The sequence below is a fragment of the Bos javanicus genome, chromosome 13 (assembly GCF_032452875.1).
Source record: "Bos javanicus breed banteng chromosome 13, ARS-OSU_banteng_1.0, whole genome shotgun sequence".
Classification (NCBI taxonomy): Eukaryota; Metazoa; Chordata; class Mammalia; order Artiodactyla; family Bovidae; genus Bos; species Bos javanicus.
The window spans coordinates 42,559,507-42,577,191 of record NC_083880.1 but is presented as its reverse complement, the minus strand read 5'-3'; the positions used below and the strand labels follow the sequence as shown (position 1 = coordinate 42,577,191).

The 17,685-nt window shown below is 54.2% G+C and overlaps 1 protein-coding gene and 2 long non-coding RNA genes across 5 annotated transcripts in view; 2 read left to right on the top strand and 1 right to left on the bottom strand.

Annotated features, from left to right (window-relative positions):
* Positions 1 to 502: 502 nt before the first annotated feature.
* On the top strand, positions 503 to 989 carry LOC133259216 (uncharacterized). The gene is made up of 2 exons (XR_009740315.1): positions 503 to 587; positions 809 to 989. It is a non-coding gene; the product is annotated as an uncharacterized LOC133259216 (long non-coding RNA).
* Positions 990 to 7,345: 6,356 nt separating this feature from the next.
* The window catches only part of SYNDIG1 (synapse differentiation inducing 1), a 103,103-nt gene continuing 92,763 nt past the window's right edge, over positions 7,346 to 17,685 (bottom strand). For 2 of the 3 annotated variants that reach the window (XM_061436427.1, XM_061436428.1), the window contains exon 4: positions 7,346 to 8,500. In XM_061436427.1, coding sequence (XP_061292411.1) covers positions 8,342 to 8,500 — 159 coding nt within the window. In that variant the 3' untranslated portion in view covers positions 7,346 to 8,341. The remainder of the gene's footprint in view (positions 8,501 to 17,685) is intronic. The other variant, XR_009740313.1, reaches the window with a different exon arrangement.
* Positions 8,861 to 11,748, top strand: LOC133259215 (uncharacterized). Its single transcript, XR_009740314.1, has 2 exons — positions 8,861 to 9,511; positions 11,485 to 11,748. It is a non-coding gene; the product is annotated as an uncharacterized LOC133259215 (long non-coding RNA).

Below are 17,685 nucleotides of genomic sequence, written 5' to 3'. Positions count from 1 at the left end.
ACAGGCCCAAGGCAGGACCTGGGCGCCTGCAGGTAAAAAGGCCCGCAGGTCCAGCGGTCCCAGCCCCTACGCTTGGCCCCGGTTCTGCCCCAGGTCCAAGGAGAGGCATCCACGGCCCATGTGGAGGCAGCGCCGTGGGTTCACTCCCCGCCTGGCTCCCGCAGGATCTACGAGGGCCCCAGGGCAGAGTGGAGAGGACATGCCCGCCTTGGGAGACAGGAGCTGGGAGATGTGATGTCCCCGTCAGGAGGCACAAGCTGCTAATTGCTTTGTTTCGCGTTACCAACATCTGCGGGGAGAGAGCAGATGCCGCCACTTGCCCAGCCTGCTGTCCCCAGAGGTGACCACTCTGTGGCGTCCAGGGCTCTTGGCACAGAACCTGTCAGACCACAGCCGAGCACCCTGTCCGGCTGCCCCCGTGTCCTTGCTGCTAAGACAGTCGCACCCACACGCTGCCCTGAGAATGGGCACTGTGGTGACTGCCACTCCTTCCTGCAGCAGCACCAGGAGCATACTTCTCTCTCCTTCTCGAAGATTCCAGGCGGAACCTCTCAGCTCGGCGCCACAAACTGAACGGCTCCACCAAGGTTTCTCTCTCTAATTTTAAGGGCACCTTTCCCCCCAAGCTGCAGCTCTGGGCTCTCAGAGGATGCTGGAGGGCCAGAGCATGCAGGGGCGAGGGGTGGGGGAACGACTAGGGTCTCCCTTACAGAACACCTTGAATGTTTCTTTTTAAGTGGGTGGGTGGGTTCTCAGATGCAGAGAAAACCCACATCTTGGTTCAGTGGCCGTCCTGTGTCCCTTGTAGGAAGAGGAAGTGCCTTGTCTGCTGAGAGGAGCTCCATTCAGCCTCTGAGCCTCAGTTTCCCTGTTTGTGAAACCAAGAACTAACCCCCCTGCAACTGCATCATAGGGTTTTCTCAAGAGGATCAAATTTAATCAGGTTCAACAAGCTGTGTATTAATACAACATTTAAACTGCTTCCCAAATGACTGGTGCTGAGGGAATACACGCGTGCATAAAATGAGATGTCGTTCTCAGAAGAAATGGAAAATGCAGAGGAAGGCACACACACATCAGCAAGCAGGATGCAGGGCTGAATTAGTGATCATGGTTGTCCCCATGGCAACCACGGCCCCAGGACCCCTGTCTCCATAGCAGACTGTGCCCTTGCTGGCCTGTGCCCACCCTGCCCCCAAATGATGAGGGTCCATCACATGCCCACAAAGGGGAGAACCCAGCCCGTCCTGTTGGGAGTGGAGACGGTGACCCCTGGGCACAGGGGCTATGTCTTTTGAACCTCCTGGTGCTTCAAGCCCAGCAGAGTACCTGGCACAAGCTCAACCTCTGAGCTTTTTTTAACCATGAAACAAACTAGAGGCACAGTGACCAGTATAACAGTTTGAGAACAACAGCCCGCCCCCGCACCCTACTTGCTTCCCATCTTCTTCATCACCTAAGGAAGCGTCACTACTGTTTGGCTTTTCTTCCTTTGAACCAGGTCTAAATGGATGTCAACAGGCATCTTCTGGGACGTGTGTTTCTGCTCTCCACCGTATTGAGACTCAGTTAGTTAATGTCCCCTCTGGGGCAGGACTGATGGTGGTGGGTGCAGTCAACGTTGCTGAATGCAGGCAGGGGCTGTGAAGGCAAACACCGTGTGCCTAGCCGAGGAGGAGAGAGTTGGGAGCCCGCAGGAGCCTGAAGGCCAGGCTTGGCAACAGCTGCACTGCCTGGACCCTGGAGGGTGTGCCTGTCTCAGCTGGGTGCCTGTGTGGGTGGAGCCGGGGGGGTGTGGAAGCCGGGGCCCTGCCCAGATCGGGTGCGGAATGCTGGGGTATCAGCAGGCAGGGGCAGGGATGGGCCTCCTGGGGCCGAGGCCGGAATCAGTCCCTGAGCACACGGCTGCCCCCACCTCTCATCCTCAGAGGAGGCCTCCACCCGGAGTAAGGGCTGAACTGCCCATGCCCACTCCCCTCAGTGAGCTCCGCATCGCTGGATCACAGCATTTCTAGGTGGGGCTCGTCTGGCTGTCTGCTTGGCCTGGGTCGTGTCCAGGTCCTCGGCCTCTTCCCATCTAAGACCTTTCCAGGATGCATGTCCACCAGATACAGATGGACAAAAACTGCAGTGGGCCTGGTCCAGCTAGACCAAGCATATCCCTAGATCTGACCTCCTTCTGCCTTGGTCCCCTGAGGGCCCCTCGCCGTCCTTGTACGTGGTAGGTGCTCAACAAACTCCTGTCTGGCAGCCCTGAGATGCTGCACCTCGGGTTCGGTGCTGAAGCGATGTGGAAGGACCCAGAATAGATACGTCCTGTGCTGACCTGCTGACCCGCGTCCAACCTGGTTTTCAAACCCCTCCCCACTCTTCCTGGAGTGGGGAAGGGATGGCACTCCATCAGGGCCAGCTCTGGTCATGGGATCTGACATCCCAGCTATGAGCTAGGGGTGGAGGAGTGTGGCCCCAGGCCACCTGCCTGAGCCCGAGGCCAGGTCTGTCCCCTCCCCGCAGGTGACATTGAGGCCAACAGCCTCCGTGATCTCCATTTCCGTCTGAAACTGTGGATCTGACGGGCCTAGCACAGGACTGCTGTGGGTACAAAGTTGAGTCTACTTGCCACACCCTCTTCAAATGTAAGGGTCGTGTGATTTTTAAAAGACCTGGGATCTGAGAGCCCCCAAATGCCAGATGGAGGGCTGCTTCGGGAACGGGACCAGCTGGGCTTCTCTTTGGGCCTGGGGAGCTCCGCCGTGGGGTCCTAACATTTCTCCCGTATGGGCCAATGTGAGGGCTACGGAGGCTGAAGTGGCCTGAATCTGTTTCTAAATCTGACACTGTTGTTGGACACTGATCATTTCCAGCTCCTCTTTCACAGGCCCCTATGAGTGAGAAAATGTGGCTGAGCTGGGAGGTTTTATAGCCTTCACTCACCTCATTCCTGGGGCAAGAGCTCCATCCACTAGGAAATTCTGCTCCCAAGGCCAGAAAACGCACACCTTATAGAAAGTGCTGCGGCCACATCCAGGGAACAAAAACGTCACACTAGGTGACTGAGAAGGTGCTCAGTCTTCCCCAACTTGTCCTACCTGCGAGGAGCTGGAGCCCAAATATGGATTCTCCGGTGGCGGTAGACAGACAGCAGCCCGATCACTGTACGCTGTTCAGCTGAGTCATAAGCTGGACTTTGGTGACCTGAGGAGTCACAACTGAAGGCCTGAGGGAATGGAGAGCCGCGTGTCATGCTAGGATTTTGTGGGACCCCCCCCAACCAAAGACTTGCAGGTATTTTATGTATCGTCTATCTACCTATCGTTAAACTGGCCCCAGATGACCTGGCTCCAGTGGAAACTCAGTTCCCCTAGAGGCCATGGGGCAGTGAATACCCTCGCTGGCATTTCCATGGCCCCCATCGAGCACCTTGAATTCAATCAGTCTCTGCTGGTCAGTAGGGTGCCTGGCGGAGGCGGAATTCAGACGCATGAACCTCTCTCTCTCTCTGGCAGGGACTCGCAGCCCCCCTCACTGACTGCTGGCAGGAAGTTCACCCCTGGGTGACGAGGATGCTGGTCTGTGCTCAGTTAAAGGGACAGTCATCTTGGTGGCTGGGGGCTGGTGCAGAGGCAAAGAGGAATTGCAGCCCAAGGCAGGAGCAATCTGGAGGTTGCTTGCTGCTGAATTGGGAGGGGGCGGGAAGCCAGAGCCATTTCAGATCAGTATACCTGCCCCCTGGAGAGCCCGGGCCACCCCCTACCCCCACCTCTGGGGGTGTCCACCTGGGGCTTCTCCTTGGAGGTCCCCACATTCTGCTCCTATCACCCCAACCACAGTTCCTGATTCCCATGTTATCTTCTCCATCCAGCAGATTCGGTCAAATCTTTAGAGCCCGAGGGGCTTCCCTGCCCTGTGACTCACTCAAGACACCTGCAGGGAGCCCCACTCCCAGGGGTCACCACATCCTGCTGTGCGGGGCATCTGCCTTTGTCATCCACCTTGGAGCCTGTGTTGAGCTGCGGCAGGCAGACCCCACCTGTCGTTCCTCAAATGCCCTGTGCATCCTCACCCATGTGGAACTCCGGCCCCTTCCCATGGGTCAGTGAGATGACAAATTCTTTACTTGAGTTGCACCTGTGTCTAGTGGGGAGCCAGCTGTCTGCAGGCCCAGGTGTCTGTGGGTTTGGCATCTGCCTTTGCTTTGCTACCAGAAGCAGAATCTTCAGGGGGTGAGAATCCCAGGAGGTGAGACCCCTGACCCCTGGGGGGAAGCTCAGCTGATCCTGAAGACCAGGGAGGGGCTCTCAAGAGGTCAGGGGGAGTCATCACAGCCCAGGCCTCACGCCACTTCTGGTGCTAAGGTCATCGACAGCAGAGCACCAACGTGAGCGTGGTCTCTACTTGGTCAGAGATGGGACAGCTGCCTTTTGGAGAGGTCAGCCTTAGCTCAGGGTCTGAATCCACACTTAATTGTTTATTGACAAAGTGGGCCAACAGATGTCAATATCCATGGCGACAAAGGCAGGTGGACTTTGAGGGGATAAAACGAAACTGTCCTCAGGGCTGGTGCTAAAGCTAGTCTGCAGGGCCCCTGAAGGCTCCTACAAAGTCTCAGGGGCCCCGGAAAGGCAGCTTAATGCAGTGGCCACTGGGCATTCATGTCTGGAATGGACAGCATCTGTTGGTGATGATTTTAAACCCAGAGTCTGCCCCAAATGAGAGGTGGCCTCTGGCATCTGGAGAGGTGCAAGATGACTGGCAGGGCTGAGGGATGACCTGCCCAGCTCTTGGTGTCAGTGGGCCCTGTTCCCAGGCAGCTGTGTGGCCCCACTGTGGCATCTCTGGCAAGTGCTAACAGCACAGTGACAGAGGGGCGTGGCTTCCCCCATAAGGCTCTCCTTGGGACCCAGGCTCGTTCCCTGGAGAGAGTTGGAATAACTGGGCAAGCGGGGAAGCCTGGTGAGGTGGGGGCACCTGGTGAGGTGGGGGCACCTGGTGAATCAGGATGACCAGGGAAACAAGGGAGAGAGGGGCCTGGGGCAGCAGGAGACCAACAGGCCACAGGCGTCTGCAAGGATGTGGGAGGGCCTCACTCATGCGAAGATGACATTTCCATGGAGGTCACCTAGGCTCCTGCCCGTCCTGCCCCACTCACCCCACCACCACTGCCAGAGACATGCTGAGAACATAAACCAAAGTCTTTTCGGATCCCTAAGAGTCCTGACCCACTAACATCTGGGCCCAGATGAGATTTCACTCTTTGAAAACCACAGCTGAGGCCACGTGCCATAAGAGGGGTGACCGATTAGGATCTGGCTGTTCGGGGGCAGCCTAACTTTGCTGTTTCCGGGGAGTGTAACTTTGGGGAGATTACAGGCGCTGGTCTCTGTTGCAGAAAGGGTTTTGACAAGAATGCAGTGAACTGGCCAAGGGGAGGCTGTGCCCTCAGGGAGACCGAGGAGGTGGCTTCCACTGGGCACTTTGTGGCCTGCAGGGGCCACCGGGGTGGGCCTGTCCCCGCTGTACAGCTGCCACGTACGTGGTGTCAGGCGCATCACCTTCTCTGACCCTCAGCTCTGACTCCCATCCTCTGGCGCTCTCAGGACTCCATGGGGAAAGGGCCCAAGGGCTGGGGTGAGGCCTGCCTGGGCGGTGCCTATGGAGGCCGCCGTGATTGCAAGTCAGCTTGGGTCTAGGGAGGCATGGCGGCCTCATGCTTTTAGAAGATGGCGTGTGGGCAGCAGCGACTGACACAGTCCCCTCCCCAGCAAGGCCGAGGGGGCCGCGGGGGCCACCCTTAAGTGAGCTTCAGGCCACACGCGGCTGGTCATCAGTTGTCCTCTGATGGTTTGGCCCTGACCCCCACACCCTCAAGGCTACAAGGCACCATGTGTGGTCATGATGCTGGCCCTGGGAAGGCCTGGAGGAGCTGAGGGCACGGGGAGGGCTGAGCGTTTTAGACAGAGGGCTGAGGGGACAGAGGGTAGAGGTGTGGCACAGCCCTGAGGGGAATGGAGCCCCCAGTGGTGGCAGGGCAGGTGGATGGGAGGGACATAAATCCAAAGATAGGCAACTGTGGGCACTGCTTGAGTGAAAAATGGGCATTTTAAGACAAATACAAAGAAGAACACTTCACACAATGGCTCACAATGAATGAACTGGAGAGGCTAAGTAAAAAGGACGGGAGGGTGGCACCAAGCCTGGGGACGGGTCCTCGGGGCCTGTGACCACCCATCTCTGCACCCGGTGGCTGAACATGGCCTCCAGCCTGTGTTCACCAGCACCCTCTCTCATCACCCTCACCGAGAGATGAGGACCAAGAAGTGTGCCCACCTGCCCAGGATCACAGCTGAAACCTGGGTTGGTTTGGTCCCAAATCCAGCCTCTCTCATCAGGCTACTCTGACTCTTCCAGAAATCTCTGGGCTTCTTCCATATATCCTGTTTTGAGTGTGGTTGGTTTGCTGTTGGTTTTTATTTATTTTGGCCACGCTGTGTGGCATATGGGATCTTAGTTCCTCGACCAGGGATTGAACTTGTGCCCCCTGCGTTTGGTCCACGCTGGCTGGTGGACCACCAGGGAAATCATTAGGATGTGTGTCTGGAGCATCCATAGATTCAAATGCCTGATGGAGCTCAGTTTTGACCGAGAAAGGCAGTGCTAATAATTTTCAGAATGGGTGCATGCTAAGTCGCTTCAGTCATGTCCGACTCTGCGACGCTACGGACTGTAGCCTGCCTGGCTTTCTGTCCATGGGATTTCCCAGGCAAGAATAATTAGAGTGGGTTGCCATTTCCTTCTCCAGGGGATCTTCCTGACCCAGGGATCGAACCTGTGTCTCCTGCATTGCAGGCAGATTCTTTACCATTGAGCCACCAGGAAGTGTTTAAGGTTGACGAGAAGAGCAGCAGGTGAGGGGATCAAACCTGATCCCTTATCCCAGGACCGTGGTTCTTAATTTCCACTGCACCCTGAAATCACCAGGCTGCACTCTTGATCAATCATACAAGATTTCTGGGGCTGGGACCCAGGAAGCAGGGCCCTCCTAAGCACCATGAGTGGAACCACTGCCCTGGAGCGATGGCCTCCGCATGCGCTGAGGTCTCAGGATAAAAATATTTATGGACATGTTCACGTGGGAACCTCAGCGCCTCATGCTGTGACCCTCCTGGAACCCCCAGGACGCCCCGCTGCTGCTGCTGGTGGCTCTGCAGTCACTTTAACAACAAGGAAGCTTTGGTGAAACCCAAGGATTGGTATTAATCAGAAAGAAAAGGTCTAAGCAAAAAAAAAAAAAAACCTAGAAGATAATTTTTGTTAAATAATGAACACTCGTGAAACAGCCATGAAATGGTATTAAAATGTCTGTGATTACTTATTTCTCAGCATTCATCTGATAACTGAAGCAGCAGGAAGCAATAGTTGCACTTAAAAAAAATGACAAGAAAATAGCTATTCATTTAGTCGTGTCCTCAGTAAGATCACTAGTGTCACCGTCGTCACCAAGGTGTCAGCAGGTGGGGAGAAGCGTACCCCGGGGTGTCCGCGGCTCCTGGGCCTGGAGTTCCTGGAGCAAACCTGGGTCCTCCAGGGAGAAGTCTGGGGAGGGGCCGGCCTGCCCCGGCCCCAGATCAACGAGGACCCCAGGACTGCATATTGCTGCATGGTGGCTGCGGAGGTGGGACGTGTTCCAGAGGAGGCCTGACATTCCTCGGCCGGGGACAGCGTGGAGGGAGCGACGTTCTGGGCCTGGGGGCGATTCTGGTTTTGCATTCTCAGGGCTGGACTCGTCTGAAGATCTGTGACAGCTGGGGGTCCTTCCAGCAGCTTCTCTGTCTCTCCCCCTACCCGGCCTATTTTCTTCCCTCAGGGAAGGTGCGTGGATGGAGGGGGCGGTGCTGCCAGTGGAGTCAGGCAGGGCCACCGGCAGAAGAGCATGTGTCCCCTGCCCTCTTCCTGTTGCACCATATTCCAAAATAAATAAATAAATAAATGAACACATGTTCCTGTTTGTCTGTTGCTAATGCTCTGGCATCCTGGGCACTGGCCATTAATCCACCAGGATCCATGCGGAGACAGCCTTGAGGGTCAGGATCTTCGGAGCATCCACTGGGAATGGGTCAGCGGTACCCCATCTGTCCCAAGCTCTACACAGTGCTGTGAAAATGATATGAAAGGGTGAAAACAAAGGGAATCCATAAATCCCAGGGCTTCGTGGCGTCATTGGCGATGACTTACACTGTAACAGCCTCACACAGGTATATCCACCTGTGTGTCCACTCTGGCCAACCCTGCTCCTCTGCACCCGCACACGACTGGCCCAGGTTCCTCGTGTGCCCGGGGAAGCTCATAGGTGGTTGCTCTTGGAGAGGTAGGCGATGAGGGCCACGGCCACGCCCACGTAGATGCCGGTCCCTATGGTGATGGAGAGCACGGCCAGGAAGAGGGCCCGCCGGGAGCTGGTGCTGGCCTGGTGGAAGTCCCCCTTGGCCACGGCTTTGTTCGTCTGCAGAGAGAGGAGGGAGAAGAGAAAGGGAGCGAAGATGAGCGAGGGGAACAGAGAGCGGACTGGCCAATGGGAGGCCATGCGCGCTCCCAGCCTATGGGAGGGGAGGCAGAGGTGCTGTCACTCACCACTGTTCCACCCCCGCCCCACAACACTCCGCCCCTGCCCTGCAATGCAGGCAAAGCTTAAAAGAAAGAAAGCGAAGCCCCAGGGATGCCCAGGCCGGCAGTGGTCAGCTGAGCACCAGCCACTGGAGTCCTGGATCTCGGGCACCAGGATGGAGGGTGGGGACGTTACAAGTTGGTGCCTCCTTCTGCCCGGTAGACACTCGAATGATAGTTCTACAGTGTGTTCACACTCACCTCCTCTGGTCCTTACAGCACAGGGGCCCACAGGGAAGAAAACTGTAGTTCTTATACCTGGAGGGGAATCTGCCATCTAAGATTGTCCAGTCCACTCCTCAGCCAGTGTCCGGGGATCTGTGTACCCCAAGCCCCCTTTCTGCCGTGGAGGGGGTGGCACCCCTCCCACCAGAAAAATGACTCTGGGTGAGACCAACACCTCTATTTCTGGTCACCCAGTTGCACAACGACACGTTGGTTTCACTAGATCCACGTTCTGCGGGGCCATGAGTTGGAGGGGAGCATGGAGGCTTTGGGTGTTGTGTTGGATTTGGTGCTTTGTGGCGGTGCCCACCTCTCCACTGCCAGCCCCATCCTCCTTGTCCCCTTGACCAGGGAGGCACTGGGCTGTGGGGACATACGTGATTCAACTGTGACATCATGGAGGGCCAGCCCCCTGAGTGATGGCAGGTGAGGGTGGAGGCCCCCCAGGGCAGGTGCCCCTGGAGCCCCAGGGGATGGCCAGGAGGGCTGACCCCAGGCAGGGGGCAGGGGTGTCCTCATCAAGGCAAAGGTGGAGCCTGCTCCTCAGGTGGGACATCTCGACTCCCTGAGGACCCATCTCCAGAGACCAGCCTCTCACCAGATCACACTTCCGTGTGTGTTGCGTGTACATCTACGTCTACATTTTGTGGGCAGGATGGGAGGTGGCATACTGTTTACTCAAACAGTAAACTTGATGTGGTCAGAGGGCAGACTCAGAGGTCACTAGGAAATGGCTTTCTGTCCTCTGTGGTCCTCCCGCACCCACTCAATGAGATGTCGGCTAGAGAAGGGACTCCTTCCTTCTCTAACTTCTGGATCTTGAGATTTTATGTCTTCTTTCTCAATCTGGGGTCTTGGAAGTGAGCCTGAGGACTCCCTGTGGATGATCTTTGATGAAGTGGAGCGAAGGAAACACAGAGGGAAGCTCCCAGGACAAGAGTGACCCTCTTGGGACTCTTGGTGGCGAGCCATCCCTGCTGGCATGCCTCACCCCAAAGGGGCAGACCCCACGGAGGCAGGCCGGGGGTGGGGACAGACCACTGTCCCAGGAATGGCTCAGGTTTGCCCCACAGAGTACATCATAAAAAAACAGAGCTACATGCCACCCCTAGAATGGCTGCAAGGGAAAGAGACACAGCGGAAACCCATACTCTCATTTGATCCCGTTGAAAGTGTGAATTCCTGTAGATGGAGAAGAAAACAAATGAGAAGTTGAGGTTATTGTCATTAAATTGATTAAGGAGGAGTAGGCTTGTGGGCTGATTAGACTACTTGGGAAACGGAGCACTTGTTATAGCTGGATGTATAGACACACACATGACACAAGCGTTACCCCTCCTCCGCCCTCCCTGGCAGGCGCGCAAGGGAAATGAGGCGTTTGTGTACCAAAGACACCTTCAAGAATGTCTGTAGCTATACTGACCGTTATAGCCCTGACCTGGAAGTCATCCCAACATCCAACCACAGCAGAAGAATAGATAGCAATGATACCTGATGCAGGGGGCTTCCCAGGTGGCTCAGTGGTAAAAAATCTGCCCGCCAAGGCAGGGGAGCTCTGTTGTGATGGAGGCGCTTAAGTCTGTGCCACCCAGCCTGGTGGCCACAGTGATGGAGGTGGTTAAGTCTGTGCCGCCCAGCCTGGTGGCCACGAGCCACCTGCGGCTACAGAGCAGTGGGGTTGTGATGAGTGTGACTGTGAGTTTTTAATATCATCTGATTTAAATTAATTAAAATGTAAATAGCCAAACGTTAGAAGCCACCATGTTGGGTAGCAGACACCCAGAAGAAATGAGTGGAGGGTCCCACGGGGAGCAGGGAGGAGAGGAAGCCCAAAGGAAGGGGGCAGGATGAACCCAAAGGAGGTGGAAACCCGGGAGGGTTGGTTCAGGCATCAGTGCTGGGGAGCTGTGGGGGGTGGGGTGTCCCTGCAACCAGAAACTGTTCCACATACACATCTGCCTCTGCATTTACCTGTGTATTTGTTTCGGTGGCTCAGTGTCAGGTGGAGATAATGAAACAGAGGCAAGATAAAGGAGGCTGGGGTGACCCTGTGAGGTGGGAAAGCCCATGAAATCTCCAGATGATGGGGGCCTTAGGACCGGGGCGTGGAGTGAGCATGCTGGCCGGAGCCCACTGGCCTTGCTCCCAGATGGAATCTCTCAGGGGCTGATGCTGGTCTCCAGGTCTCAGTGACACATGGCAAAGCCCAGAGCTCCATCTCTGCTGGGGGATACCTCCCCTGAGCCCCCTACCCCCCGGGAGATGATGCTCCCAGGGTCTGGCACTGGATTGATTTTCCCATAAGCTTTTGCCAAAGTCCTCATTTTCTTTGGCTAAAAAAATACCTACTGTTGTTTGAGGTTCAGGAAAAACATGACTTTCTCTGCAATATATCCCTGCTTTGATTTTCTTGCTTTCTTTTTTTGATCAGATGGGTTGGGGGATCTTAGCTCCCCGACCAGGGATCAAACCTGGGCCCTGGAAATGAAAGCATGGAGTCCTAAGCACTGGACCACAAAGAAGTTCCCATTGTTTTGTTTTTCTTATGGTATTTTGTATTTTTATTGTTAATGTTATTTCTATGGTCTCTTATTTTAGGGGCAAGAACTGCTAAGGTTGGATGAGTCCACATCCACGTGGCTCTCTGCTCGGGTTGAGGGGCCGGGTCCAGGCACAGCTGGGACAGACTGGGCAGCACAAGGCTGGTGCCAGACTCCCACCTCCAAGGAGCGTGAGGGACGCACTCTCTGCCTCCCAACCATCTCTCTGGAAATTTAGAGCACGCTGGGCACTTTATGGCTCATTTTTCCTCTAGCACCAATATCTGTCTGGCTGGATTACATTTCTTTGCATTATCGCAAAGCTGATTTCCCTTATTTATTATTGTCTCCTGCTCGCTGTGCGCCAATGGGCACTTGGAGCTGTGTTGGGGGAGGAGGTGATTGTGTGGCGGTTTAACAGGCTCCTTTGGGGAGGGAGACCCTCTGCAGCCACACACACGCATTTCTTATGTGTGTTCAGTTCCACGTGCATTGCTATGACCCTTGTCTCCTGCTTTTATTTATTTTTAAAATTTTATTTATTTTAAATGAAAGGATAATTGCTTTCCAGTATTGTGTTGGTGTCTTCCATTCATCAACCTGAATCAACCATAGGTAGACATATGTCCCCTCCCTCTTGAACCTCCCTCCCCATCCCACCCCTCTAGATTGCCACAGAGCTCAGGTTTGAACTCCCTGAGTCATACAGCAGATTCCCATGGGCTATCTATTTTACCTAGGGTAATGTCTGTTTCCATGTTACTTTCTCCTTATATCCATATAAAGCAACTTTTCTATTTTAACCCATTAAGAAAAATAAACCTTGTTAGTTAGGTCTGAATGGCAGATAGATCAGCTATGAAACAAATGTATCTGCCATGAGTGAATGAAACCTGATGGGAGCACAGCCCCCCAATCTGGCCTTGGCTTGGGTCACAGATGGAACCCAGGCCTTAGGACCAGGGCGTGGAGTGGGCATCCTGACCGGGGCCCACTGGCCTTGCTCACAGATGGGATCTCTCAGGGGCTGATGCTGGGCTCCACATCTCAGTGACACGTGGCAAAGCCCAGAGCTCCATTCCTGCTGGGGGATACCTCCCCCGACCCCCCTACCCCTGGGAGATGATGCTTCCAGGGTCTGGCACTGGACTGAATTACCCACAAGCTTTTGCCAAAGGAGGGGCTTCTTATGGTGGCATCTGAGGGCCCCTGTCAGGAAGGTCGTTTTGTAGGGAAAACGACAAAAACATCAGCAGGAGCAATAGCCCCTGTGCCGTCTTATGTGGACGCCTGAGTGGCCTTGTCTCCATCCTCCATCCTTCAGCTGAGCTTGGAGGAGTCCCAGACCTCATGGCTCCTGAGAGGCACCCCCTCCCTGTGCTGCTCCTCCCTCCCTGCAGGCCTCTCCCCGTGCTGGTCACCGGGCCCTGCTGGACAGAAGCCCGCCTTGGTTTTCCCTGATGACGAATCATTATGAACTCGTGCTTAGCTTAATATAGGCACAGATGGATACATACAAAAATAATTTTACAAATAGACTATTTCTATATACAAAGATGTTGTCGCTGTTCACTCAGTAAGTTGTGTCCAACTCTTTTGTGACCCCATAGACTGCAGCCTGCCAGGCTCCTCTGTCCATGGGATTTCCCAGGCAAGAATAATGGAGTGGGTTGCCATTTCCTTCTCCAGGGGTAGACACATGTATTTCTACATATAGAACTAATAACATGTGAGTATACACAAGTGTATTTCCTATTTCCTAGCTCTGTTACCAAGAAAATCCAGAACCAATGACACGCCAGTAGCAATAAGCACACCCAGTGCCTAGATTGCGGTTTCTAAAACCATTTTTCCAAGAGAAGGGACTAGACCTCCATGGGGAAGTGGCTGATTTTACAACTTGGGCAGGAAATACATGAGATGAGCCTGGGGCGGCATTTTAGAGTACAGAAAAGAAGAAATACTCCAAGATCAAAAGGAGAGGGGCATGTCAGGGGGACATAGGAAATTCTCCTAATGGCCAAGGGACAAAACATTGGGTTGGCTGAAAAGTTCACTTGAGTTTTTCTGTAAGGTAGTATGGAAAACCCAAATGAACTTTTTGGCCAACCCAATAATGTAGTATTGGATTATAAGTCAAAGTGTAAAATAAACATCCATACTGATATTTGGTATGGATGGTTGATCCATACTGATAAATAAATGATCAGATGGATCAGTTCACTGGAGAGAAGAGACAAATCTTCCATACAGACAAATTCCAAATCATCTAGGTAGTTCCTCTACCTTCAGGGAAGTAAAGCACAAGCCCCACCCGTGGACAGAGGGTGGCACAGTGACTTCCTAGGGCTGAGGATGAAACAGAGAGGGGAGGAAGAGTGACCTCGAGGTGGAGAAACCCAACAATCACAACCCTGACCAGGTGACCAAGGTCAGCATCTTCAGCGACAGGTCATGTTGATGGGGTACAGCCCTGACCTTCACCTCTGTGCTTCTCTCCAAACCTGTAACCCCAGTCTAAGCAGGAGGAGCGCATCCAACAGCATCCCACGCTGTACCCAACCAGGGCTCCTCGCAGCTGTGAGTCATCAGAAACAAGGGACACCTAAGACATGGTCACAGCCCAGAGGAACCCAAGGAGGTCTGACCACCCAGTGCTGGGTGGATCCTGGATGGGACCTTGGGGCAGAAACAGGGCACCAGGCAGCTGCTAAGGCGATCTGGACAGGGCACTTAGAGTACGATGATGTGGTAACACCGGTCATCACCTGGGACAGACGAGCCCCACGTGAGATGCTGATGAGGAAGCCGTCAGTTCTGCACCACCTCCGTCCATTTCCTGCAGAGCTAAACTGGCCTAAGATAAGCCATTCATTTAAAAGGCAGGGTATGGATGGGGCAGGTGAGAGGCCTGACAGGTGCATGTTCCCCGGGCTCCATCCTTGAGAACCTGGGGGAGGCAGGGGGAGCTTGGGACAAACATACCTGCTCAAATCCAGCCCTGGTGGGATCTTGCTCAGCCCTTGAACTAGTTACCATTTCTCTGAGTGTCTGGTTCTACTTCTTCCCTAAAGCAGAGTTATAACACCTGTCTAGTTGGTATGTGATGATGTCAGCACAGGACAACCTGACTTACTGCTCTGCGGAAGAGCCACACAGACAATTTACTTGCCTGGTCTCACTTCCTCCTTCCTGACACCACAGAGAATGACTGTTGTTAATATTGGTTTCCATGAATATACCTTTAATACAACAATGAATTATGAAGATGTTCAAACACACAGAAAAGGGAAGAGCTCAGCTGAGGGATGGAGGATGGAGACAAGGCCACTCAGGTGTCCACACAAGACGGCACAGGGGCCGTTGCTCCTGCTGATGTTCTTGTTGTGTTCCCTACAAAATGACCTTGCTGACAGGGGCCCTCAGGGCCATAGAAAGCCCCTCCTTTGGCCAAAGCTTGTGGGAAGTTCAGTCCAGTGCCAGACCCTGGGAGCATGGTCTCCTGGGGGTAGGCAGGTGAGAGGAGATTAAAGATCTTTAAAACCCAAGAGGGGAAAATCAGGCCTTTCTCTTTAAATACCCCTTGGGGACAAGAACAATTCTTGAGAACAAAACCATCAGAGCCAGGAGTTCTGGATTCACACCTAAACCACCGTTTATCTTGACGCTGCCCTTGGCTCTCTAGCTCCCTTGGCTGGTCTGTCGGTTGGTTTGTTTTCAGCAGCCATCACTTTTGCAGATTTTCATCCAGTGGCGAATTAGAAAAACATACACTTCTGTTTTTACCTTCCACCATATTGCTGCTTTAAACATAGCTGCACGTTTATCAGTGATTGTGCTTCCTTTAAACAATCCACTTTTGCATCTGCAGCCGGAGGTGAGGGCTACCAGCCGGGTCCTGAGGCCCGGGGGGCAAAGTCCTCGGCCTTGGGCGGCGGGGCAGTTCTGCAGTCCCACTGGGATCGCTGTTCCCTTGTAGGGCCTGTGTTCCCAAGGCAGGTCAGGAGGGTCTGTTTCTCAGCCCTTTGATGAACGCTGGCAATGGCTTCCACCTCCTGGTCACGGGAGGGGAAGGGAGGGCAGGTTCTGTCTTTTCACTCAGGAAGCCAACTCCCCCGAAGTCCCCTCTTCCCGGTGAGTGGTCGCACTGGGAGTCTGGTTCCACGCCCAGCTCTTTGGCCGAGTCTTTTCATAGTGACCCGTGTCCACCTCTCTGCCCAGTCTGCAGCCTTCCCCATCTGCCTGCAGATGCAGGGCTTACATCCCCTTCCCCTCCTATGGGATGGCTGGCTTGTCCCACTGCATCCCAGCCTCTCTGTCACAACCTGTCCCTCTTGGCCTGTCCTAGAGGTGCTCAGCTGGTGAGCCCTGCCCTGCTGGTTGCTGGATCTCTGGACAGTGCCTGCCGGGGGGACATGTGCTCTGTTTTTTGCTGGTTTGTTTTGTTTCTGGAACACATGCTTCTCGTTCCCTTGATTTGAAACTTAGTGACTTGGTTGGCACCACATCTAGGAGGTAAGCATTGGAGAAGACTCACCCCGTGGCCAGAGCCCACATCATGGTGGAGTTTTCTAGGTCAGTAAGAGGGTTCACGAAGAGGATCCAAGGGTCAGATGGGATCCCGAGGACAGACCTCTCTCAACTGGCAGGCTCACCTTACCCATCTCGCCAGCATTGTTGCTTGTCTCAGGGGAGAGATTGTTAGAGTGAAAGGAAGGGAGCGTGGGGGGACTCCAGGAAAACCCTGCTCTGGGCAGAAGGGGTTTTATGTTGCCTTATATTTAACTGGTATCTTGGGCTTCCCTGGTTTGTATGTAGGGCTGCAACATCTGTCCAGACCGAAGGAAAGGTGTGCTGGCTCTGTCTGGAGGTGAACTCACCAGACAGACCATTTCCAGGCCCGCCTCCTTGGTGAATATTTACAGTGGCAAGGAGCTTGCTGCAGGCCCCCGAGCATACCATGTTCACATTAACCTTGGCCCATCCCTCACTCCTGATTTCCTGGGGGACGAGGACCAGAGCAGAAATATGAAGAACCACCAGAAATGATGGGAAAGATTGTTCTGAGCTGTGGATGCCAATGGCAACTTTACTGACCAAGAAGAAAACAGGAAACTTCACAAGAGCCACAGTGTACACTCCAGGACCTTCCAACATACCATAGCTTCTCATGGATTCATTCCAGAAGCGGGGAGGTGGTCGTGAGCCCCTGTCTCTGGAAGCCGGCTCATCTCTCCCAGACCCTCATCCTCTCTCGGCTGCAGGAGACATGCTTCCTCCCTGAGGCACTGCTGTTTGCTGTCTTCTTTCCCCCAAACACTCATGAACTATCCAAAGGAAAGGGCAACGTCCCGCCGCTCTTCCCAGGTCATTCCAAATGTCAGTTTGAAGCTACCACACTACATCTCAAGGGCTTCCCAGGTGGCTTAGTGGTAAGGAATCCGCCTGCCAAAAAAGGAGACTCGAGTTCAATCCCTGGGTTGGGAAGATCCCCTGGAGGAGGAAATGGCAACCCACTCCAGTATTCTTGCCTGGAGAATCCACAGACAGAGGAGCTTGGAAGGCTACAGTCCAAGGGGTTGCAGAGTCGGACATGACAGAGAGGCTGAGTCCATTGCCCACTACATCTCTTCCTGGGTTTCCAGCCTTCCTTGACTTCACATACACAGGACCCCAGGCCAGCCTTTAATTCTCAGCCTCACCCCCGTGGATGACATGGGGGTGACTGTGACATTCCCCAGTAAACCTTCTCCCCACTCATCAGGAGCCTCAGTCATTACTCTTCCAGATCTCGCTCACTGCTCCATCTTGCTGTCCTCTATCTCTGTGGAGTCTTATTCTTTGTTGCTCTTTATGGCTTTTCACTTGAATTCAGTGTGTGTAGTAGTAAAATCACTGCAGCTGATTGTTTCGGAACCACCTACCTTCTGGTCAGGAGATTCCACAGCTTGGGGGTTCTAGAAACAAGGGGTGCTAGGAGTGGTTCTAGGAGTAGGTGGTGCTCAAAACTGGTCCCGAAGGCTCAGAACAAGGGGGATGATCCCCACTCATGGCCCTCATCAACACACAGGCCGGGGAGAAGGGCCATGTGGGGCTCCACAGGGAAGATGCTCCAACCCACCCAGACTCTAGGTTCACAGCTGGTGTTTGCTTCAGAAGAGCCCTGGCCACCCCCAAAAGCTTCCCACAAGCCCTGGTGGCTGGGGCGAATTCCTCTCCTTTTTCCCCCACAAGGGATTTTTTCCATCGGAAGGGGGCT